At 34.0% G+C, this 27,841-nt stretch overlaps 1 protein-coding gene across 5 annotated transcripts in view; it reads right to left on the reverse strand.

Moving 5' to 3' along the window:
* Nucleotides 1-27,841, reverse strand: part of LOC110463291 (angiomotin-like) — a 46,375-nt gene that overhangs the window by 11,597 nt on the left and 6,937 nt on the right. For 2 of the 5 annotated variants that reach the window (XM_021517816.1, XM_021517800.1), the window contains exon 2: nucleotides 118-246. In XM_021517816.1, coding sequence (XP_021373491.1) covers nucleotides 118-184 — 67 coding nt within the window. In that variant the 5' untranslated portion in view covers nucleotides 185-246. Of the gene's footprint in view, nucleotides 1-117; nucleotides 247-975; nucleotides 1,063-2,131; nucleotides 2,296-5,734; nucleotides 6,211-27,841 lie in introns of those variants that run through there. The other 3 variants (XM_021517792.1, XM_021517807.1, XM_021517782.1) reach the window with 3 other exon arrangements.

Genomic DNA, 27,841 nt, shown 5'->3' on the forward strand with positions numbered 1-27,841 from the left:
CGATAAAGGTACATCAAGCTTGACTATTGTTTATGTGATACACATGTAAATCTAAATACAACACTTACAAAGGTATGAGATGGTATTAGGGTGCAGGTAGACTATATAAGTACTCACTAGGTTGGGCCATCTGTTTGCTGTGCCCGGGGTACGGGGGAGGATCCCGATATTGGGTCTGCATCATCAACCCTTGGTCAGCCTCCGATACTACCAAGTATTCATCACTTGAGTAGGCCTTCAGCAAGTCTACAAAACACACAAGAAAGCATGCTTAGTACCAAGAATTGATGTAAATACATTTTAAGTTTATTAAGTATCAGATTTAAGATAGTTACTAAGGCCAACAAAAAATATATGTCTGTTTAGGGTTCCTGCCCGACCCTAGCTTTTTACCCCCCACCCAAAACTTTTTGATGAAAAAAACACAAAAAAAACCCACTGATTTTTCGAATTTTAGAAGGTTCCTTGCCTTCAAAATGGCTTCTATAGCTTCATGTTGGCGCTAAATGTCAGCNAACAAAAAAAAAAAAAAAAAAAAAAAAAAAAAACGACCTACCTACCCTTGTTGTTTTTTTGCCCATGCAACCCAAAAAACAGACTAATTTTTGTTGGCCTAATGGACTTCGGCAAGTCTTTGTAATAGTTTATAAGTGTTCTGCAAATTTGAAAAACAAAAATATTATGATTATCATTTAAATTTCACTGAAGCATTGTTCAATTTATAAATGGCTTATGAATTGAAGTTTATTTATAAAAAAAGATCTTTTATCAAACACATGTCAAAGCTGCTCAATCTACATGCCAACGTCTACAATCCTGTACGTATTGGATTTTTTTATTTTTTTTTATTTGCTTAACAGTAAAATTAGGTCTGATTTCTAAACTCATTGAAGAGGTAACATCAATGATAAAATCAAAAATGACATCAAATAAAATCATCTGGATCTATGTATACTATCAACACTGATTACGCACGTCTTCCAAAATGATTGTTATTACAAAACTCTTCTGATTTTACGACCTGCGTCATTCCACAAAGAAATGAACATATGGTAGTCATATCAACAACAGCTTCGTCTGTCTGTTAGCCCTAAAGCTGGTTAATTTTAGCTGTTACATATCCGATCCTTCCACAGCGCTCAAAACAGACATTGGAGGAATGTTCAGAGCTTCAAGTAGCTACATAACTAATGGTCTTATCTGGATTCTAATTGAATTTACATGAGGGGGAAAAAAAACACTTCCTCTATCTTCAGTACATGCCTAATCCAGATCAGACACAAATTCTTAATGAAATCAACAAGATACATAAAACAGAAAAATGTATATATATACACTGTGATCAGCAGATAAGACTTCTTACAAAATATTTCCCTGTCTCCTTATGTTAGTAAAGGTCATGAATGTGCAACAAAAAACGATAAATAATAGCAAGGAGAAATAGTATATGTATGGTAGGTATATACACAACAATATGTATCCCTAATTCATCGTTATAGAAATTATTATTGCTATTAATGTTAAGTATAGTGTATCACATTCTGGCACGCCAGGCAATCAATTGTCACAAGATCCATACATGTATATTACCCTGAGCGCCATATTATAGCTACAGTGTAATACCATAAGAATCACATTGTTAATGTGCAGACACCTACAATAATGTAGCTATATGTTAGCTATAACTGCAGGTCTTAATTGCACCATACTAATTTATCCAACTCAATCCTCTAGCTAAATGCTGTATACAAGTGTTCCTACACAAAAACCACTCAACCAGCTGGGTATAAAACAAGATTGTACCAAAAGGTATTAACTAATGCAGTCTATATATATATCACAGAAGTGACATACCACATGCATGGCTAGGAAAGAAATCAAATCTTCTTTGAATTTGTCAGTCACATATATGCAGTACAAGTGTAAATGAGTTCTGAACGAGGGCAGACATGGCCACTGAGACAAGTATTTTGTACATAGGAACATTATAATATATTTGGCAGACGCTCCACATGCTCCATAACACTCACATACCTGTTGACTGACGGTATCGGATATTTATAGACTTGTACAGATTTTCATACAAATTGACAGTAAAATTTATCAAAAATGACCAAAAAATTACACTTACCAACAAACATGGAGATGAATAAATATTTCAATCCACAAAGATATGGTTTGTTGTGTTATAAGTTCCACGAAAAAGAACACAAAGAGTTTCTCTCCCTTTGGATGACTGTACTGGAGCCGTGTATAATCAGATCTAAGCCGGCTAGCACATACCTTCCCACTCCACCTAACAGACCACATTGGTATGTACGTCTCAGATTAGCATAGTCGGCTTAATGCTAACTTTTAAACCCTTCATGTCCCTCAATATATCTAACAACCTTTCGTTTTTCAGTTGTCTCTTGTGCAAAACTGACTTTAAATTAAACAGAATTATCTGTCACATTAATCAACATCTTACAAAAATAATTCCAATAATTATAATTGTCTTCCAATGCACATTTCAAGCTGAGGATGCTTTAAAAGCAGTGGTTTGTGTTTGCACCAGTGTGTAATGTGTATGAACCCCTGGGGCTCACCAGAAATTTATTCCTGTACACATTCCTAACATAACAAAAGGTCTGTTATTGAAAGCCTTAGTAAATACTTCTTGATTTGATAACAGGATGAAACTTGATTTAGATATGATAGATTTTAAAATTCAAGCACATGGTAGATAACATTGTTAAAAATAAAAAATAAAAAATCCTACAATTACAGTGTTATTAGTCAACCATCTTAAAAATATTTAATCTATTTGTTTTCCATATTGCACTTGATACGCTTCACATATAGGTAAACCTGTGAGTACAATGAGGTGATATAAAGAAGCCCTTTTTAAAAAGTGTACACATATGCTGATTGAGTTGCCTTTGGTTAATACAGCTTTCTACTTTAATTTAGATTCTTCGTTAATATGGTACATAAAATTTCATTCAAATTTAAATATATAATGAAATTAACATTTTGTATTCTTATTTTATTCTTAAACAAATCAATAAAAAAATACAAATGAATGGTTAAAAGTTTATACCATATGAGATATTATGATAAACAGTATTTTTTCTTACATTTACTTCTTTCAAAACTCATTTAAAACATATCAGGCTCATAAAACCACCTGAACTGTCATATATTGACACATCTACCTCAATCTAATTTAAAATACAGATATTAATTTATCACCTCTGTCATTACCTTAATGTTAAATGTGATAAAATTCAATCTGTATTCACTCAATCAAATTGCACCTGCCCTTTGTTCTAATAAAATTTTTGAAGGTTTATGTTTCCAATGCAGAGTGTTTTTTATCTGAGTTTTCAACAGCATGTTCCTTTATGAATTGGAAATATAAAGCATTATTTTTGTTGAAATTGGGAAAATATTTCTCATTTTTGGTAATTTTGGGAAAATAAGGCACTTTTTAGCTAACAAGAAACAGTCTGTAATCGGCTGTAAAACTGAGCAAAAAACATCACAGCATTGGCTAATATATTTCGTACCAGGAAATAAAATGGAAATTAAAGAATATAAATTAATTTATGCAAAATTTCCATATTTTCAGTAAGTCAACCCCTGCAGACAGAATATTTCTGTCACATTCTTGTTCAACTACTGAACGATGAGCACAGACACAGTCATAGCTTACATGGAAATGATCAAGTTAAAAGGTGTGTTTTAATCTCCACATTCCACAGCTCAGCTGTAATGATATATAACATGCGGAGTATTGCATTCCTTATCAGAGATGAGAACTGTATGCTTAGCTAACCACACGCATATTTATTGTCAAACATGCAAATTTCGAAATTAAATGTATTAAGTTCAAGTTTTATCTTATCAGTAGCGCAGGTGTTTTGGCAATGACTGTTTAAGTATGCAGTTTATGACGGCTATGTCTCTGCCTTCCTTTTTAGCTTTTTGCAGGAAATCAATCATGGAAAACTTGCCCCATCGCAATATTTCATAATCATGCATATACAAAATATTTCAGACCAAACAAATGTTGTTTTGCAACAAACACGTTCACAACCTGTGACCACAATATGTCAGGACCTATCTTTTTTCAAAAATATTTACCTATTAAAAGAAGTTAAATGTTGTGTGTATGTATTTTATATGATGACAAAGTGAGTTCAACTAAGATGGATGTACTGAAATATATAGGGCGCTATATATATAAATACTGTATAATACATGTAATATAATATTATAACCAAGCTGTGTTTCCTTATTTTCTGTCAAGGACTTTGTATTTAATCATTTTACATCAACTTTTCGGTTTTTGCTACCTAAACAGTTTAAAAATATCAAACAGTTTTTTTTTAAAATATTACTTAAATGTAATACAGAAACTGTTTTTTTTGTGATCAACTATTATCAAGTATGTAGAAAATAAAGAAAATTTACAAAATAGAGTGAATATTTTGTAGATTTTATCCAATAAGTTTGGGCAATTTTCATAAATATAAAAAGTTTTGATTTTTTTCAGGTATCCTTACAAATGTGGAACAATAAATTTTGAAGGTATGATCAATGTTGGAGGATGTAGATTTCATACAATCACGAAGTTTTGACTGATTGTCGGTCAGGTTTTACCTGAGGCTAGCTACTTTAAGCCTGGAATGCCATTAAGTGGTGGGCTAAGGGGAGAGCATGGCTAGTGATGTTCTGGGAAAACCTCTGTTACCTGTGCTACTAACAATCTTACAAACTTGGCCATGTGTTGCTACTATATACTGGTATAAATCATTATATGCACATTGGATTGCAGCCTGAAGGGACTCTTTGAAATAAATCAATTCTTACCTGAGCTAATGAAATATACCAGTACAGCATATTATGCCTAACAGCTATATTGTGACAATGTAAAATGACTTTTACCTGTGTAAATATACTAACGAGACCATCAGCAGGTGTGAGGAATGTTCCTTAGGGCTATAAGGCTTCACTACAGCTATAAGCATCCAGAATTTACTTGCACAGATTCATTAGATATACATGGAATGTACGACAATATGGAGTCCATTCACAAAGTGTGATCAACACTTACTTGAACATTTTTGTATTTGTGTCGTATAAAATTACAAAGTACCTGAACCAGAATTATGATCGCCCTACAGGTATTTAGGTGTAACGCATATTATTACCAACCAAATTCCGTTATATATATTCCCGACGGTAATCATCATTGTACAAATCTTTATATTCCTAATTTGATGATTTAAACAATATCACAGTAATTAGTAAGTGTCACACGTCCTTCGTCTATAACACTATAGGACTTTTAGTTTCATTCATGTCAAGTTTAACAGTTGGTTAATTCTTTAAATATTTATCAATGTTTCAATAACTACACAAAAACATGAATATGAATAAAAAGAATTAAGAAAATGTTCCAGGATATATACGAGAAAAAATGCCCCACCACAACTGTGCACATATTTAAGATCATATTTCTTCTATCTGTTTTTTTCACAAACTTCACTCTCAATATTCAACAATACTACACAAAAAAGACTGTTTTTTATATTGCAAGTTAAACATACAGAAAATGTATATGTATATGGTCCTAACTATTAAGAATTAAATCCTATGGATCATTTAACAGAACTGTAATCACTGATATCTATACAATTATTTATAGAAACCTGTCATTAGTGATAATAACGTATAGGTTTAATACCTTGAATTTCATCCATGTTGGCATATGTAGGCGACACATCTCCACTACTGTGCGTCTGGTGTGTTAAAACCATACTGTCAATCTTCTAGTGTCGTTCAGGTTAATTACAAACGCGTTAATTAAATCCACAAATCTTGAATATCACAAAAACTCTTGTGCGATCCAGCACACAATCCCAGTGTAGAATCAAATTTGCGGTACTAAAATTCCTTTAAACTTTCACGCAAAGGGTTGGTATATATACCAGAAACACTTTGATAACAATTCCATTCTTATAGTATTAAAAAGCTTCGACACAAAATAAGAAATCCAATCTTGTTCAAAATTAACAAATAAATAAAATGAGTTGAGGTATTCCTTGTGTACAGGTATCCAGTGGGTATAATAACAGTCTACCTATCTACCACCAACTCCATTTTTATGGTGACACTGTTCCTGAAGCCCCAGTCGTTGTATTGTGTGTACACAAGGTGTATCGCATATATATATCCACATACAAAGACCCTTATCTGATGTAACGACGGCTGACACGCTCCATTGAACAACCCGCTAATTATTAAATGTCCGGAATGTGAAGAATTAACCGCCAAATCCTGTGGCCTTTCTACTTCCCTATATCATGATTAATATCCATACCTGGTATAACGGGGACGTACCAGTCAGGTTAACATGTACAGCACGAGGCCTTTTGTTATACACAATGATAGCCGTCATTTATGGTATTTATGTATAATTGTGTAACTTTAGTTTACCACAATCACACCCACTATCGAACACCAGGTAAAAATATTGTCTGCAAGGAATGTTCATTAGAGTTATACCAATTTATCACATTTCTGTAAAAGGTTCTATGTTGTAACTACAGTACTGACAAAACATTCCTTTTTTTACTTTCATGTACGTAAGAACGGCTCATTATTGAGATCAAACACCGTAGTAATTAATATCAATATCTTGTCTGCAGAAATGAAGGTAATTTTCTGGCGTCCCCTAAATTCATTGAACATTAGATCTAGAAGGAGAATTTATATAATCAGCACAGGATTGAATTAAGTTGAATGTAATTTAAATCAGATACCCGTCGCAATAAGACATTTACTCAAAAGGAGGAATCACTGAACATTTGGTATTTAGCATTTAACTGCTTTCAGATGCAGTTCATAGGCATTACAGGAAAATAGCATGAACCCTTAGGTATGGCTGCAGTCCATAGGCATTACAGGAACCCTTAGGTATGGCTTCAGCAGTCCATAGGCATTACAGGAACCCTTAGGTATGGCTGCAATAATACAATTTATCCAAGATTGCAAACTTTGTCTGCCTGAAATAAAAACTTAAGTTTACAGTCCATTAAAACTGTGTTCAGAAACATCTGAAGAGTGAGAAAGTTTTTGTACAGTTACAAAAACAATAATTATAAAGAACCACTGATATCAATCAGGTTTGAAGAATTAGTTTTAATCCTAAGTTCACTGATCTGCCTTTAGTCTGATCGTGAGTATTCAGTAAATTGGATGTCAGAAGGTGCTACGCCAAGGATCAAACCTTAACCCTGGACTCTCTTTTACAAGTCAGAAACTCTAAACACAGTCATGTATATAATTATAATCCTTCCTCTGTTTTCATTACTAGAACGAGCATATGTGATTTTCTTTACTAACAACATACCTTAAGATTATAATAATTACATGGCCTCAAAGTAATTACCCAGAAAGCTATTGTTTTGTGAAAATAAAATCTTTAATACAAAATAACCATTTTTTTCTGCAGTGATATCTAAATGAATCTTTTTGGACTTCGCAGTAACAGTGAGAAATCTACTAAACGTGGCATAACAAATGTGGTACAGCTTAAACTTTCAAACTTCAGTCATGGATTCCACTTTTAACTTTACTTCAATCTATCAGTTTCTTTACTATTTAAGGCAACGCCAAGGACTTAGCTAGCAATCTAGACAATCTAACTCTGTGGTAAAACTAAAACCTTTCTCACTATAACTACAATTAAAATGTACCCAGAGAGCTAGAAGCACCGTTTTAATGACTAGCTTCTACAGCAGTTTCACCCCTGAGGAGCACAGGAAGAACTACACATTAATGGTGGTTGATCATCAGAAGCAGTAGCTACAGCTAGTAGTATATAAATCTAGAGATAAGACTGTGGCTCTAGTACATTGTAGACTGCCTAACTGACACCGGGAGTGATGAATCTCCTTCCTATCAAGTCACCACTGTGAATGACTGATAAATCGGAATTCCTCATAGATAATATGAATATTTTGCATAGGTGTGTTAGATAACTCGATGTAGTATCTGTGTTACCGCCTAAACCCTGGGTCAGTATACCCAGTCTATACATGCAACGGTACAGAAATGTAGTCAAATACCTTGGAGTGCACTGTACCAAAATCTCTACCAGATTTTTTTCTAGCTTGAAATTGCAAAAAGTTACATGTATATTACATACAAGAGTTACATATTTATCCTAGTTTCCTTTTTCACATAAAAAAATCTCTGCCAGAATTAAGGAAATTTGATCTCCTGAAATTAATCTACAGAGCTTAGTTTATGTCACATACATTTAATTAATATTATACAATTTTTCTGCAACATTACAGATTAGTTTCAAAATGTTCAAACTCCAATAATTTATTATTTTTTAGGCTACCTGTTAACACTGTCATGTGGTGGTCGGGTGGTGCAGTGGATAGCGCACTGGCCTTTCACCAAGGCGGCCGGGGTTCGATTCCCCAATCGGACGTGAAAAGGTACGGGGTCACCTGCCCTACCACGCAGGTTTTCTCTGGGTACTCCCGTTTCCTTTCACAAGAAGACCCCTGCGCGCTAACATCCGGGCCAACAAGAGTGAATAATATAAGTTGAAATAATTTGTTTCATAATTGTTGTAAAATAAATTAAGTTTATATATAACATGAGTTTCATCTTAATTTTCCTGTATTTGGCCTCACAATTGGTTTATATATAACTGCCTATTTTATATAATCCTGGAATGTTGAACAAATGAATAGTATGCATTTATCAAGATTCTTCATCAAACAAAAACCTCCATACAAATGACTATGAATAGATAGATACTGTAAAAAAATATCCATATAACTTATTAACTCTGCAAGGTATTTTTGAACATTTTGATACTGTCAGCTTATTAAAATGTGGGTATTTGGTATGATAAGATGTCATAATAATAAAATATCTTGTTAATAGACACTTAAGGTGATCACAACAATTATTCACCTAAATGTAATTTTGTCTCGAGTATTAGATAAGTATTACGACCTTAAAAAGAATTGTGGAGACACAATACCTTCCTTTGTTCAATGATTGTGACTTTGAAGCATGCCTGACTGACTGAAATGTTAAAAGTACATGTATTATGCACTAGATATTGTCCAGCTCTTAATTATTATATAGAATCCTACTCATTTATATGATGGTGATCATCTTAGGCCAAGAACCAGTCCTCAAAATGTCCATAGATCAGCTGTTCAAGTTCAAGTTTCAAGATTTTCATTTCCGAATGCAATACAGCATATTATAGGTTAAATGTATACAAAGTGCACAAACCATATTACAATTTACAAGATGGCAGAGGACAATTCCATATTAGCACTTATCACACAAAAATGAATACAATATTTACTTCAGCAATATTACTGCACAAGGGTTTTTCTTTCAGCAGCAGCATACCGTAAATAGTTACCCAAACTACGTAATGTTTTGATATTTTTACACGACAATAATTCAATTAATTTATACACACTGGGGCGTCGGTAGTAATATTGTTCAATGTATGTGTTTCTCAGTATAGAATAAGAAGGACAAATAAGAATAAAATGTATCTCATCTTCTATATCATTTTTGTTGCAAGCTAAACATATTCTTTGACCCGACGGAACCCCATTATAACGTCCAGAGTTGATGATAAGGGACTCGCTCATGCGCCTGGATGCCATACTGCAGTCAACATGTTTTTTTGTTATAAAAGTTAAAGACTTTACTAAATATAATTGAATATTAGAAGTATCGACAAGGTGTCTTTATGTGTTAATTACCCATTAAGAATGTGTGTTACCTTACACAGTAAGCATTGTACCTGGGGTTTGTGTTAGAGTAACCTCCCTTGTTAACTTTTAATTAGCATTACAAGTCAAAGTAGTTAGTGTTATAAATTAAATGCAAGCATTAATTAGTATGCATCTTTCAAATATGTTTCATCAATTAATTAGGCCATTATAATTTTCAATTTACAACCTGTAAAGGGTATTTGACGGCTGGATCTGAATGTGTGTGGAACTATTGTAGAGAGGAGGCAATGTGTCAAAGGAAGACAACGTTCTTTGTCAATTAATATGGATCCAAATTAAAATCATTTTCCAAATCATCTATGATGGTATTTTACTTAAATTTTATAATGTTCAAGTATGTATAATTGTGATTGAAAAAAATATGATTCTTACTCAAAATTATATTTTCATTTTAACTAAATTTTAAAATTTCGACTATTTGAAGATTATGAACTATAAAGACAAATTTTTGCAGTAATGTGTCATGAAGATATTTAGAATGATACACCTGGGTCAGACTCATTGTGAAGGAATTTAATTAACAAGCTATGGCCACCAGGTAGCTCACAGGTTACAGCATTGTTAAACTTAACTTATAGATCATTATAGCTGATTAACTCAGGACAATGCAACCCTATGTCACAGACATACCTGTTTTGTCTAAAGGCACATTAAGTGTCATTATAACTAGTCTGGCTTAAAGCCACTTATTTATTATAACAGGGATTCAAGTGTTTGCAGACCACATTCCAGTCATAACGATCTTGCCATCTTCACCTTTTTAAAGCCATTACTGTCAACGTCATGTGGTAAGAAAAGCAGAATTTTAAAACATTTTTGTTTTTTTATTTGTCAGATATGTGCTGAAATTACATTAAAAAACATCAAAACATTTTAATTTATTTAACTTCATTTTTGGAAATTTAAATAATTTGTTAAAACTGATTATTACAGCAAAATATTTGAAGGATGGCCATAATATACAACATTTGATATAGCACCCTAATCAAGCCAGAAAAAGCCACTCTAAAGCGATTTACAATACATAGATATACAATTAATCAATACAATTATGAGGAATTCGCAGGAGCTGCCTTATCATGCGCTAACTACTCCAGTTCTATGCCACCTTGTTAATATATCCCTATGTGTGTATGCCAGCATGTACGTGTGCTGGAGATGTATTGTGTTCTGTTTGTAGTAGGACCGTACTTCCAACGGAATCATTTATAGTGCCACCTCACTTAAATGCTAGTCACAGAAACCACAAGATCCACCCCACACCAATTTATACTCCACCTGGGTAATGTTGGAGTTGTGTGGCCAGGAGAAAAACACTTTCTCTGAATATTCTATTTGTACGACGACTGTTGATCGCAACCCGCCGCCTGTGTGGAAGGCCGCAGTGTTAACCACTCAACCTGAATCCACTCATAGATTTTTCTCCATATTTATAAGTTTTGATCAAAAGGTATAATTTGTGATTAAAGTTTAATTAATACCTTAGTTTGTTTATGGTCAGATTCATTGTTCACCATATTATCAGGTTTCAAAGCAACTAATTAATATAGTTTTAAGCTATAGTAACGTCATCAATTTCCTCCATTTATCAAACTTACTTCTCTAAAACATTCACTGCTTCAGGCTAAATTTCTCTAATCAATACATCTTGTTAGACTTCTAGATAACTTAATGTCAAATTCTTCTCTATATTGCAGTTAGATTTTCTTCAATTATAGATGATAATGAATTGTTGTGGTTTGTATAACAATGGCGGTTAATAATGACACAACCAAACCGTTCCTTTATAGACGTTTTTAGAACCTGTTCTAATATGTGTGAGCATGTATTAATATGTATTCTTTCAAGGCAATACACATTTTTGATGGACATGGTTTAAGTTTTGTATTTCTCTTGTGACGACATTAACATATATAGTTTCCAATATCAATAGTATATTACTTGGCAATTTGTCCTGTAACCATTTCAGTACACATACTCTGAACTCAGATTAAAGTCCTCAAAGTTGTTAGGCTTTGAACACCAAAAAAAAGAACAGAGAGAAAACTACTTATGTACAGCTTCAAATAACAATTTCCATGCATGCAATTAAAACAATACTTTTCGATCTTCCCAGGTTCGTTTATGTATCGATACAGAATCCAATGAGAAGAGGACAGTAAACTTGACAGTTTGTGGGTCCCCTTGTGTTAAGCTGAGAGTGGCGAGCTCTAACACAGATGGTCGTACAGCATTCCACACAGGCAGGAGACCGAAATTTTAAGTACGGTAAAAACAACCAAATTAGGCAATTCAACAATACTGAGTCTGGCTTCCCTCCAAAACAGAACGGTATGAGCGTCCAAGCATGTCCAAGCTCCACTTGGTCTACATACCTTACCTAAACTTTACACAAGTATTTGGTATGACAATGATTTTCAATTTTAACCCGCTACATATTTTTGTTAAATATTGTTTTTAAGGATTGAAATGAAGTGTAGTGTCTCTGACCTATGCCCTCGGCGTGGATGGCAAGCCCCATTTCACCGTGTGGGACGGAAGGTTCTTTACCTCGAGTGTGATTTTAACGATTTAGCGTAGCCATATAATATTATAGGTTAAAGATCTAGAATTGATGTATTGACACAATATCACTAGTCGTTAACCCTAACACTCCTCACAACATTGTAAGTACAGTAGGACAGTTATCTGGTGACATCGCAAAATCCAGTGTCGTAAATGAAGTTTCGATATATAGCGAAAGGTACACTTTAGATGTTCATCAATAACATACTGTATAACACAGTCCACATAGTTTACATAGCTTTCAATAGACACTGTTAACCCAGATCTGTCATAGACATTTATCTAATAGATTAAAGTAAGGAAATGAAATTTGAGTTAACATTACCCTGAGGACTGATTATCATATTGCACATGAAACATCAATTTTTGCAAAGTGTAAATGTCAATAATTGATTAAAGTTATATTACAGGATTCTCCTGGGGCTCAACACTTAATAATCCTGTCAGGAATCTTAAAATCTTAATTCTATCATTTTACTTTTGAACAGAAAATTACAAAACAACACTTATTCCTGATTGAGAGCTTCGATAGATACCAGTATTCTAAATATATAATTAAAAATTTCAGCATTTCCCCGCAAAAGAATTCTTTCGAAAACTGTTACATTGTATAATATTTAATCGGAATACCACATGTCAGAATGATGGTCATTGTAATGGTAATTATTTAGATTTACATTGTTTTTAAATTTCATTGTGGAACCATGAACAGTTTCATGAATAGTAAAACAGGTTAGATATAAAATCAAGAATGAAAACAAATGATTTGAGTGGCTGGGTTGTGGAGTATTATTCCCTCCCAGTGTATGTCGGACCCATTGAACTAAGGCATGGGAAAGAATTGTGGCTTTCACGTTAATATTCTTAATGACTTAGAATGTTTATGATGGAACTCATCCAAGTAAGGAAAGCCTGGATTATGATCTTCACCACATATTATATATACATAGTGTAATCTTATTAGTGAATTCATATCAATATCCCATACAAACTCTTGCCAAGTTGACTCAGTGTACAGGCATGCCTGTAATGTCCAAAGTTTTATAACACGTTTCACCCTTACGGTAAGGGTGTATTATACAACTTTAATATAGTTAATTGTGACTGCTCAGAGGTTAAGGGCCTTATACCTCTGAGCAGTCACAATTAACTTTAAAAAAAACACACACAAAATTTATGATTTTTTGTTCAATCCAAACACTTATATAAGGAATAATATCTTAAAGATTTGTCTCTTCGCATGTACATATTTCAATGATTTCTTCCTACTGTCTTTGAGAGGCTGGCAAAAATGAACTTTTTTTTTTGTGTTTCCTCTGTTTAATCTAATTTATTGACTGTTAGTCCTATATATTTGATCATTAAGAATTCCTGTTTCCATATAAAAGGGGGGAAGGAGTGACCTGAGGTGGTGGGATGTTTTTATTTTGCAATAAGAAATTGGTCATTATTTTTCATGATTTTTTAAGATGTTTTTATTTTGCAATAAGAAATTGGTCATTATTTTTCATTTCTCTCTTAAATTCGGTAGTGAAATTGGCATGTTTTTCAGTTCCAAGAAAGGCATACATGTATTACTAGAATACTAATGTTGAGAATCATCTTCTATCGAGTGGTATTCATAATAGATTGCTTGTTTCATTCAGATCTGGTATGTTGTGCGTAAATTAATACAGCTAAGGTAAGCTGCGGTTCACAGGTAAAAGGACAGGAGCCGAGGAATGTCATCTCACAATGACATACCACATATCTCCGTTGACGGCCTTTAACAAGCTTTGAGGGGGTCATAATACCACTGCCAACATTCCGCACTCTCAAAAAGTCAACTGTAGGTAAATAAAACTACTGAATACGCCATATCCTATTTGTGTGACAAACTCCGGTGTCAATACATTGAAGTACATGAGGTGTCAGTGTTAGTGTAAACAAGTACGCGTACCCCATTAGTTGGTGCAAGAATGCTGACCGGTAAACGTTAAATAAGTTGACCTACAAAAAATCTTGTAAACAAGACATTCAAAACAGTTGACCTCTGGTATCACGGGTACTAGGGTAATCTCTCAGAATCCCAAATATTTAGACTTTTAATCTACAAGTAGGACCTTGTAAACATGAGTATTTAAATTGACGGTCATCTAAGAAATCCCCTTTCAGAAGATACACTCTTTCACAATTTAATACATTTAAATGTTGATGAAATAAATCACAAAAAATGTTTATCACCTAACAGATTATATTTAAACATTTTTTCTCTTAATTTTCATGTTAATACCTTTAATCTTTTTCAAACCTGTCAAATAATGTTCTGTGAATCCGAGTGCCTGATTTACCTAACCAAAGATCAACTGGTTAACATGAATCAATCTTCCTACCAATTAATTTCAGGGGAAAACCTATTCTTATCGTCTTCCTGTAACATAAAGTGTGCCTGAAGTGGAGGTTACTCCTTCAGTGAGGTTTTGGTTGCTGGTCATCAGACACATGACCGATGTGGTGGAAGTGAAACACTCACTATATAATTATGTGGTATGTGGTTTGCATGGTGACAGGTCAAGGGTCGATGTCGAACTCTCCTCAATTCAAGTTTTCTTGTTAATCACCAGCTAAGTAAAGAGAAGTGCCTCAGGATCTAATCACCTAGATATTGTTTGGTTAATTATAACATATTTTATTTTTGTGACCTTTAAGGAGGCTCCACACTTTCACAATTAACCAGAAAAAATTGTTAACACTTTCATATAATGGTTATGCAACTATATAGAGTTGATTTCATGAAAATCTAAGCATTCCGATAGCTTAGTTTGGGGACTTTTTTTTTTTAGCTTAGTTTGGGGACTTTTTTTTTTTTTTTTTTTTTTTTATCAATTTCAATATTTTCCAGTTTTAGTTTTTGTGTGGCATTGTTATCTACATTAGCTAAAAGCAAACAGGACACAAAGATTCATACATATAGAGTGAGAAATTGAACAAAATATACACAATGGCTTTATAATTTTATTATATATTTTACAATCACTTTGATCCCAGTGAGAGTTGTCTTCCTTGAAAAAAATCAAGGTAAAACAGTTTACACAATGACAGTTATCTCTGTTTACATATAACAAAAATGATGGAAATAAATCAAAATTATGATATAAAAATTATCAATTTATTGTTCTTTTGTGGAAGCAAATTACTCTCAGCCATGTACACTTTGGACATCATTCCACAGTCCGCTAACGCACAGTATATTTACATGTCAGGTACATATGTGACCAGAGGCTATCGCATGATATGCCATTCTCACGTGCACTCACACATGCATTTCCATAGGAATCTTGATATTTTACAAAACATTATTTTCACAGAGTAAGTAGACTGCATTTGTTAAAACGATTATAGCGAAAATTGTAACGACCTCGAGCTTGTGAACTCGTGTAAGCACGCGATATGCACATATGAAGTCGGTACACAAATCACATCGATCCGCATTTCATGTGTCTCACATATGACCTTCTTGAGGTTGTCTGGTCTAGATCTCATGTCAGTGTTTCCCCGTGAGTCTGTTCATATGTCTATGAATTGGAAGCTTTATTCCTGAAGAACGTGTGATTATACGTTTCCCTGTAAAATCTCAATAGCGGGTGTTGAAATATCATCGTCACGCACATGTTCTACTGTTTTCCAGGTGTTACTATAATTTGCACTACGATATTGAAATGCCCGATACGCAATACTGAAATGACAACACGGTATACATGCACATTTCGATCGAGATAATTGAGTCCGAGCTGATCTTTTTCCGTAAATTTGTCACGAAAATGGACACTGATGATGATGTGTGGAGCCACCTCAACCCCTTCAACCCTATGTAACTTTAGTAGACTCTACCATGCATTGATCTGGATGAGTCCATTATGGTCTACAGTGGTGAAAGGGTTAAGAAAACAATTCATGGTCATTCAGTTGAGAAAAGAGTGCAGCACAAGAAACTGTTAATAAATAACTCTCCAACAACATGAAATAGTAGCAAGCTGCAAGACAAATATCATTGATCATGATAGCCCTTAATGCAAACCAGCAACCTAGAGAACAATTTGTAACAGTCATCTTGACCTAAGTGACCTTGAAAGTGGGTCAAGGTTCTAACGATAATTAAAGCAGTTCTCTACCCAATCACTGCCTTACAGAACAAAGATAATTATTCTAGACCTAACAAAAGAAGTTGTTTGAGGGTTTTATCGCAATTTGAACTATTATCATGATCAAAAAAGTTGTTTGCTTTCTACCACAGCAAGCTGAAGTTACCAAATATTGTGACTCTAAGCCTCATAGTTTTGCATAAGATTTTCAAAACAATTCTTCCAAAACAAATCTGCTGGCTACTGTCCACCACAGCAAGCTCAAATCGTCTAAACTTATGCAATACTATGGCTAGGCTAACATATTATGACTAAGACCTGGGGCCACAGTGGCTGAGTGGTTAAGGCATCCAATCTCTACGATCACTAAGCCCTCCACCAATAGGTCATGGGTTCTGGGCCTGGGACGTGGAGTAGTCACCAGGTAGGTACTGACCCCAATCTGATTAAAATCATATGTTACATGGCTTCGTTAACTTCGTACTACACCTGAACATCTGAATGTGCCGCGGTCAGGGTCACGTTCAAGTGACCTTTAGATGAACCAACCAGAGGCGCGCTGGCAAAAGTTTGCCAGCGAATCGGAATATCATGGTTGATATATAAATAACGAGGGGTATCAAACAGATTAGTTTTCCAAAACAAATATGGCGACGGGAACTGACGTTTCTACGACGCCAAGGAAAACATACCCATTGGGTAATAAATGTGTAGGCAACACCGCCATACAGTCTTTCTTCTTTAATAAAGCTTCGAATATCTTTTTCTGTTCGTGTTTCAGACGATCAATCTCAAATAACTTCAGAACTTTCGCATCATTCTCATCAACGTCCGCCATATTTGTTACAACTCTGAGCGCCCTTTTGAAAGAGGGTATCTGATTGGTCAAAATTTAATGAGTATTTATAGATATAAAGGTCACCTGAACGTGACCCTGACCGCAGCACACTCAGATGTTCAGGCAGAGCCATGTAACAGATGATTTTAATCAGATTGGTACTGGCCCTAGGTAAGTGGTTTTCTCTGGGCACTTCAGATTGCTTCCAACATGAAAACCTGGCACATCATTAAATGACCATAGCTGCATGTTAATAGGACGTAAAACATTGACAAACCAAACCAAACTAATGATAACCTGGTGGTTTTAATTCACTTGAAAGAAAAGAATCTATTATAACATAGTTTGAACTTGAATTTTTAAGGGCAACTAAACATTCAATAAGTGATGTCAGGTCGCATAACGATTGACAGTTATTTTTAAAGAAACAAGCAAATTCGTGGAATTTAGATCCCCCGCTTGCAGGACATATTATGGATTAACATTATTGAGGTTAGGTTTAAACATGTGAGTATCGTGCTGTTGAGCAATAATGTAAAGCTTGAAACTTGAAAAAAAACAAAAAAACACCTAAATCTCATTGATTATCGGTAAATATGCACAAATCACATCGGTTGGCAAACTTAGCACGAGTCGGATGTGCATGGTTGAAACATCTGAAAAATTTCTACAGCAATTATCACACAAAAACCAAAGAGTGCCCAAGATGGGTGGAAAGACAGAAGAACACAAACATTGAATTTGTTATCAAGTTTGAAGGAATTTGGCTAATATTTGCTAGAGTAATTACCGGTAAGCAGAAACTGACCTTTTTCGTTATTCAAGGGGCCATGACTCTGCTAAATGGAGTCCGATTAGAGTGGTCATCGACTTGGCTGAGCCCTTAAGGCATTTAACCCTGTGACCAAGTTTGAAGAAAATCGGTTTACGTTTGTTGTAGTTATTGCACGGAAACGAATAACGGCAGATAATGATGTTTTTCGTTATTCAAGGGGCCATAACTCCATCAAATGGGGCCCACTGAAAATGGTCATCAAACTTGGCCCCGCCCTTAAAAAATTGAACACTGTGACGAAGTTTGAAGAAAATTGGTTATATTTTGTTGTAGTTATTGCACGGAAATGCAGCGTGACAGACAGGCAGACAAACAAACCCAAATTAATATCCCCCGTTTCGGTGAAAGCGGGGGATAAAAAGAATACATATACCGGTACATGTATACAAACAAGTGATTAATTATATATGTATACTCCCATCAAAAGCCACAGCAGATTATAATTAATGGATACCAAGGTATATATAAATATTAAACTAGTTTTGTTCAAAGTGAACAATATTTAAACAAGATATTTTGCAGAAACTTTGACAGGCATCAAAACAAATTTGGCTAACATACAGTATAACATCACTAACGACAATGCCCAATGTTTGTTACTAATGTCACAATGCAACTTAACTATATTACTGTATTATTATTTTACTGTAAAACTTTATCAGTGTTATCGAGGAAATTTTCATGTGACTCTTTAAACTGATGGTGTGGAAGTTTTTGCTTTGGCAATATAGTTCTGAAATCTATATTATTTTTATCATTAATCTCTATAATCTATAAATGATTTTTTCGATTGAGGATTTTTTTTCATTTATCTTCTCAATTCGAAAAACATCAACATTTCCACACTGCAAAAAATCCACTTTAACAGTATTTCAACAGTAAAAATATAGTAACTTTCAGAAATTCAATATTTTCCTGATTTTTTTTTATGATTTTTTCCTCAGATAAGACAACAGGTTGTGTTTTCGAAAATTCCATAATAACAAAACCCCATTCCCTGTCTAAACAAATGAAACAGCATTCAGGTACAAGGTATTTACAATCAATAGACATCTACTCCTGTATTAGTGTTACAGTTTAGTGTGATGATTCCACCATAACGATATCCGATAGTAAACAGCAGGTGTGTTTATGATAGTGATCATGTACATACCGGGGTATACACAGGGGTATTTAAAATATTTCATGATTCAGAATCCATGCAGATTGATATCTGATGGCAGGTGTAAATACCCAATACTTATTATTTTAGATTGATTAGCTACATCAAAAGATTTGTTCGGTTTAGTTTTATTTTAGTTAATGTCCTATTAACAGCTAAGGTCATTTAAGGACGTGTCAATTACAGTATCAATTAGTGACATTCCTGACGTGGGTGGGAACTAGTTTGTGGTCATTTTGTTTGTTTACAAATTACAAGACAGTATCACCAAACAAGGACCTAATTGTTACTCTGTACACTGATACAAAGACAGAAACCGGAACACTGGAACACAACACACACCAAAACAAGGACATAATTGTTACTCTGTACACTGATACAAAGACAGAAACTGGAACACTGGAACACAACACACACCAAAACAATAGGCAACAACCCTTGCCCAGGGATAAAATAAAAGTTTAAAACCAGTACTCTGAAAAAGAAGGAGGTTTTTACATAACATCAGACCCCCACTTTTAAAAAAAAAGAGAAGAAGAATGCACCCCAGAGATCTATAGTGCATCTAATTAAAACCAGATCTTTAATTCCATTCCGATACTCTTCCATACCAGTAAAAAAAAGTGACTGGAACATAGAGTACCAAAGTAGATTAAAGATCTGGTTATAATCAGATTGGATCTTAAAGAGAAGTCCTTCAGGTGTGGAAATAAAAACTGGTAGATGATAACCTGAAATAAGTAATGTGTCAATATCAGCCTGTTTTATCTTATTTTTTACTGCACTGTTAATGTAAACGCCCGACTCCTGATTGGAGCAATTTCTTGGAATCCAATCACACAACCACTCTCACATGCTGCCTAAAAGCACAAACCTGACCTTAATTGTTTATTTTCACTCTCAATTTTATTTCTAATAGCTAATGGGCAGAATGATGTGAGTATAGGTGAAATACTCATCCTTGTAGAGTATCTGAAATTAACACATTGGCGAGATGACAGTCAAATTAAGTCTCAATCATCAATCAACAGCTACAGTCATCATACTGCATACATAGGAACCTGTCCCTGACAAATAAAAAATTCCAATCAAACAAATGTGCCCAAATTGTACAAATAGTTTTCAGCTGTTAACGATCAATAATTCTGTACCAATTAAACCATGCTAATCTATCTTTGAAATAATGTAGATCTACAATATCGATCATTTTGGAGTAAACTCCCTTTTTATTATTTTCTGCAAGTTCAAGTGCACTGTGAGTTTGCATGTTTTTATCATTTGATAATAAAAGGCCACATAAAAAGTCATATATAATAAGACAATTTAATTGGTGAAACATTTGACATTTTTAATCAGCTAACTTTTGTAAGATTATACATACGAGATAAAATAAGAAAAAGGAGATTTGAACAGGCCAAGATCAACACTGAATCAGTACTTTAAATATTGTCAAATTTGTTAACAATAAAAGGCAGTTTCCTGTATGTCTTATGTCACTTTCTAAAAAAAACAAAAAAACAATTAATTAGAAATAGGTTAATTAAAACGGCCCAAAGCGAAACGTGAACAAGTGTCACGTTATAATTGCTTCTCAAGTTGACCATATACACACAGTTTTGTATACTTCTTTCTATAAAATAGCATACACAATTGTAAATGCCTGAAGCAAATAACTCAGTATTGTCCCTAAAACTGAATTTGGACTGTTTTATATCAATGGAATATGAGTCCATTTTATTTTCATAGGGATGTTTTCATTTTATATTTATTTAAATGCCCTTGTTTGAAAGTTGGTTTCACAACACTGTTCGCATAACATACATATTCTCGTGTCTCTTCACTTATAATGAATTCTAATAGCATGTATTTATACGTTCCAAATTCCTTCATAAATTATGTTAATGTGTTTTTTAAGTGTGCGAGCCACCAGTGTCTAGCGGAGACGTGGTCTACCATAATAGCTACACATGGCTGCCTCCACGGAATCTGGTCCTTTACATCATCCTGTCAGATTTATGAAGTCATTAAAATCACATCAAGATGATCTAACTATCTTAGTATAATACACTTTCTTCAGCAACATCTTTAGAGAAATTATTATTCACCAACTACACAGAAATAATACACATGGGACTGTGGGGTGGGGATCTATGCCAGCCTGTGTGTTAATTACCAAACACACAGGATATATACATCTATATAGGCCTTAAATAGCATCAATCCTATTGGTGATTTATATTCGTATGGCTACACCCTATCTTAAGATATATTTTCAAAACAAAACTAAGTTTTGAAATACATGGATTTACCATTGAAAGAATTACTACAAGACATAGTACTGTTAAATCAGAAAGGGGACATAACTCCCATAACAAAATAGCGGAACTAGAAAACAAATCACAAATGGGAACCCTGATTGCCATTGGAAATATGCTGTATATGACACCATATATACCTTATACAGCTACATGGACATTCTATATATAAATAACAATGTTAAAATACAAAAATCATGACCAATGAAATACCTGTCTTCACATTCCGTTCCAGGTGACAAAGCAAAGGTAGCCCTTGATTTTCTGATATAACACAAGTCTTAATTCTCAATGGAAATGCCTTAATAGTACACAATCTACACATGTACCCTAGCCTTAATAGTACACACGTAGATTAGCCTTAATAGTACACAATCTACAAATGTACCCTAGCCTTAATAGTACACAATCTACACATGTACCCTAGCCTTTATAGTACACAATCTACACATGTACCCTAGCCTTAATAGTACACAAGCTACACATGTACCCTAGCCTTAATAGTACACAAGCTACACATGTACCCTAGCCTTAATAGTACACAATCTACACATGTACACTAGCCTTAATAGTACACAATCTACAACATGTACCCTTGCCTTGATAGTACACAATCTACACATGTACCCTAGCCTTTATAGTACACAATCTACACATGTACCGTAGCCTTAATAGTACACAATCTACACATGTACCCTAGCCTCAATAGTACACAATCTACACATGTACCCTAGCCTTATTAGTACACAATCTACAAATGTACCCTAGCCTTAATAGTACACAATCTACACAAGTACCCTAGCCTTTATAGTACACAATCTACACATGTACCCTAGCCTTATTAGTACACAATCTACAAATGTACCCTAGCCTTAATAGTACACAATCTACAACATGTACGCTTGCCTTGATAGTACACAATCTACACATGTACCCTAGCCTTCATAGTACACAATCTACACGTGTACCCTAGCCTTGATAGTACACAATCTACACATGTCCCCTAGCCTTAATAGTACACAATCTACAACATGTACCCTAGCCTTGATAGTACACAATCTACACATGTCCCCTAGCCTTAATAGTACACAATCTACACATGTACACTAGCCTTAATAGTACACAATCTACACAAGTACCCTAGCCTTAATAGTACACAATCTACACAAGTACCCTAGCCTTTATAGTACACAATCTACACATGTACCCTAGCCTTTATAGTACCCAATCTACACATGTTCCCTAGCCTTAATAGTACACAATCTACAACATGTACGCTTGCCTTGATAGTACACAATCTACACATGTACCCTAGCCTTCATAGTACACAATCTACACATGTACCCTAGCCTTGATAGTACACAATCTACACCTGTACCCTAGCCTTAATAGTACACAATCTACACATGTACCCTAGCTAACATTTATTTCAAAACTCTGATGCATGTTTGGCCTTTACATGGACAACCTTGTGTCTAAAATGTCCAAAACAATACATGTACATTGTATTTACAAAGGTCTGTTATCTAGTAAATAAATATACAGTAGAACGTTATTATATCATGGATTTTGTTTTTAAATATTCAATACCCAAAAATATCATACTTATTTTTTCAACAACCAATAATTAATCATCTGTTTCCATCAGATCTTCAAACCTTACTTAGGGGAAATAATCGCGAGCCTTTCTAAATTCTGATCTCGTTGATTAAAATGAAAGGATTTGCATGAATTGAAAAGTGCTGTATCATCAAATCTGCAAACAATACAGATGAGATTCACAGCAATTAATTATATATATACACATTGCACACCTGAATTCAGCAGGATACATATAAGTGTAGCAATTAAATGGCTCATTTAAAATGCAATTTATTACCATCGTTTGATATTACAGGTAATTAATGCCCAGGTGGGGGTAAATGTATTCTGCTGAATCGGTTTTTGCTTTAATCTCTCCGATCACATTATTTATCTGACAGAAAAATCTGCATTTTTGCACTTAAAATAGTTTTCAAATATTTGGTTATAATAACATACAGACCGTCACAATATGATCTTATATACAGTATACTTCTTTCAAATATTAATTTTATCATCTATTAATTGGAAGATTTTATCACGGACAGTAAATTTGTGTGATTGATAAGTTATGGGGTTTAACAAATTTCATCAATCATGACTACTGAAGATTCCTTCCTCCTGTAACACCTTCAGACATGAAGCCGTGACTTTGATATGACAGTTAAAGACAGATAGCCGCCTACACTTTGTTGTCATTCTCCTTGAATGATAGAACGCCTCCTACTCTCATCTCATCAATTACCTGTCATAGATAGTAGGTATATTTCAACCTCGGTGTCCAGATTTGGAGATAATGGATATATCTCTAGTATGATTAATTTCAATGTAGCTATTTATATAAATATTTGTAAATTATTTGTATACAAAAGTAGAAAATAGGACAGAATCTCAATTTTTGGGGGATAAATTTGATTATGAATTAGAGAGATATATAAAAACTTGTACATACTTGAGTTTCTATATGTACCGTATTTGTTTAATGGTATGGCAGTCCAGACAGACAATGTACTACAACTCTCTTTGTATGATTACTAATTTATATTTATTACATGTTATTACACGTGTGTAATTTATATTTATGACATGCGAGCACAAACAAATTTGCACATGTAAATGATGTGTGGCATAAAAATCAGACATGACATTCCTCATGGTTTTGTGGATTTAATTTTATAAAAGTTATTTATATCAACATCAAATGATTCAATTGGGTCTAGTTTTAATAGAGGTATTTGAATTTTTTTAGAATTTTTAGAATTTTTAAGCTGAGACATTGGAAGAAGCATGCAAGTCCAAATATTTTCCTTCTATTCTTTTGCAAGAAAAATGGCAAACAAAGGGATATAAATCTGTGTATCATTGAGCATGAGACCGGATTTTAATATGTGGCATTATGTCACCCAAACTAACATACTAAATATGGTAATTGTAGCTGTTTGTAGAAGTGAACAAAGGGCCATTACTCTGTATATACTGGGAAACTGTATCCATGTTAAATAATTGAACATAATGATGTGGTATGAGGCCTGCTGATTTTTAGTATAGGAAATTCCACTAAAGCAACAGGTACTAGCATACAACTAGAACACTGACAGGTCAGTAAGGGCCCCGTCTTGTGGCAATATATCCCCCATAATCATCAAGAAGCAATCTGCCCATATAGCTGAGCTTGACGTTTGACATTTGGACTTCAAAAAGAATCGCAAGGAAGCAAGATATACATTTTACATGTACTATGATGTGAGTCTTGTTTCGTTCACCTCCATATTTGCTGGGCTAACAGAAATGTAAATACCGGTGCAATACTCATGTGGTAGCTTTGATTTGTTTTATTTCACCTTATATACCTCCTACATCAAGAGCCAGGGTCAAAGTCAGAGATCCACTTTGTCTTTGACCTTTGGACCCAAATGACCTTGACCATTAACCTAGTGACCCTGAACCTTGGTCAGTTGACTTATTCTTTAATTCCGACCAACTTTGGTCTTGATATCATAACAAAATGTTCATCAGTGAAAAATAAAAACTTGACCTTGACCCTTTGGACCCCGTAACCTGGACCTAAGGTCAATTGACTCTGTGTTAAGTTCTGAACAACATTGCTTCATAATGTCATAACAAAACATTCATCAGGGAAAAGGTACAAAATTTAACCTTGGCCTTTGACCCAATGACCTTGACCTTCGGTCTGTTAACTCCTTGTTTAATTCTGATCAACTTTGCTTCATCATGTCATAATAAAATGTTTATCAGTGAAAAGATGCAAATTTGACCTTGACCTTTGAATCTAATGACCTTGACCTTTGACCACGACTTTTTACCTCAGTGTGTATTTTTGTGACCAAGTTTCATATACATCGGTCAATAAATACCAAAATTATCAGCCAGGAACAGAATTTGTGGATGGACAGACAGACAGACAGACAGACAGACAGACAGCCAGTGATTACTATAGGGCACCCGTATCTCCGAAACGGGGCCCTAATTAAATTATGGCTATAATAAGTGACATAGATCTACCAACTGTATTAACTGTATTATATGTGTTGTAATGAGATATGATCAAAGGGACACACAGATGGACTAGCTGTCATGACATGGGGTGCAGTTAAATTAAATCACCACCTTTTCCAACATTGCAATAACCTAGCAATCATTGGAACATATTGCAATATAATGAATTGGACAAGAACTTGTAAAATAAACTCTTATTAAAAATAAACAGGATTATTACAAATTGTAGCACTAAGTTCTTTGCTTACACCATGCACTTTTACACATCCAATAATGCTTTCAAAGAATTTGACTTATTTTTTTCAGGCCAAACACTCTCACAATTGGGATTCAGCCTGATTTTTTTAAGGCTGGAAAATATCTCCAGGTTTGTATAATTTATCTCAATACCTTAGAAATAGCCAATGCCACCAGAAGTTTTAATTTTGCAAGGTATAAATGATTTTATTTAAAAATACAGAATGTGACTGACAAAGGTGTAATTACATGTAGATAGAAATATATTTTGTGAGAAAAGGTTTTAAAAAAGTAAATCTTGAATGATTAAAGGTATGAATCTACAGTCAACCTCTGGTCAGATCAAACAAAATTAAATAAATATTGTCAATCCTGTTCAGATTGCACGAAATCATTGCCACTAAAATAAAGAGTAGTTCGAACTATAAGAGTCGACATAAGCAAAAATCATGGTAAAGAGTCAAGTCCTTAAGGATCCCCGTTCCAGCCAGAGCAAAACACTAAAGAATTCCACTGTCGTTTTTCAGTGTTAGAGTCACCTGCCCCTGATTCCCATTTCGACAATGTTGTTATCTTCCCTTGAAAAGATTTTGTTTGAATAACGTTTCGACTACAGAGTTGTGTCCCTTGCATTGAAAATCTCCAATCGCAAAAGTGTGAGCAAAAAAAGCTGTCGTAACGATGTAAACAATGTCGTGGCAGTGATGGCCGACATGCAAGCCCGACGTAAAATCGACCGTTTTAAATGTAAACTAAACACATTAACTGATAATAATAATAACAACGATGTCCAATTTCAACTGCTAGACCACGACTTTGCAACGAAACAAAGTGACACTCGTTCACACATTGAAGAGACGCTGGCTACTGAGGCCCCTACTAAGCTTACTGACAATTTTACTGATAAGCTGACACCGACATCCGATGAGGATCCCTCCAGTACTAGTGATCACGAATATGCCAATAACTTTTTTACCTGGTCGCAGGGTAGACGAGTGGTCGAACACGCGATGTTATCCAAATACCTGGACCAGAAAGGTTGTAAGGAATGCGATACTAGGCTATGGTTGTGCAATACCCCAACAGGAAAAACATTTTGACCTGGGAAGTATTGTATACATCACAATAGTCAGGATTATATTCTATATTTGTTATTACATGTATATGCCCAATAGGCCTTTATTTCAAGTTCATTTTTTATATTACATACAACAGTGTTATTTTTACAATGTGATATTTTTATACCACAATATTGTATGTTGTTATTTGTACATAATGTAAGAATTTATTATTGTTGTATAGTGTGATATTTGTTAAACCACAATGTATGTTGTTATTTGTACATTGTGGTTTAACAAATATCACACTATACAACAATAATAAACTTTGTCATTATATACAGAAAACAACATACATTGTGGTTTAACAAAAATCACACTATACAACAATAATAAACTTTTTCATTATATATAACAACATACATTGTGGTTTAACAAATATCAAACTATGCAACAATAATAAACTTTGTTATTATATACAGAAAACAAAGTTTATTATTGTTGCATAGTGTGATATATGTTAAACCACAATGTATGTTGTTATTTGTACATTATGTAAAAGTTTATTATTGTTGTAGAGTGTGATATTTGTTTAACCACAATGTATGTTGTTTTCTGTATATAATAACAAAGTTTATTATTGTTGCATAGTGTGATATTTGTTAAACCACAATGTATGTTGTTATTTGTACATTATGTAAAAGTTTATTATTGTTGTATAGTGTGATATTTGTTTAACCACAATGTATGTTGTTTTCTGTATATAATGACAA

The sequence above is a fragment of the Mizuhopecten yessoensis genome, unplaced genomic scaffold, assembly GCF_002113885.1.
Source record: "Mizuhopecten yessoensis strain PY_sf001 unplaced genomic scaffold, ASM211388v2 scaffold1501, whole genome shotgun sequence".
Classification (NCBI taxonomy): Eukaryota; Metazoa; Mollusca; class Bivalvia; order Pectinida; family Pectinidae; genus Mizuhopecten; species Mizuhopecten yessoensis.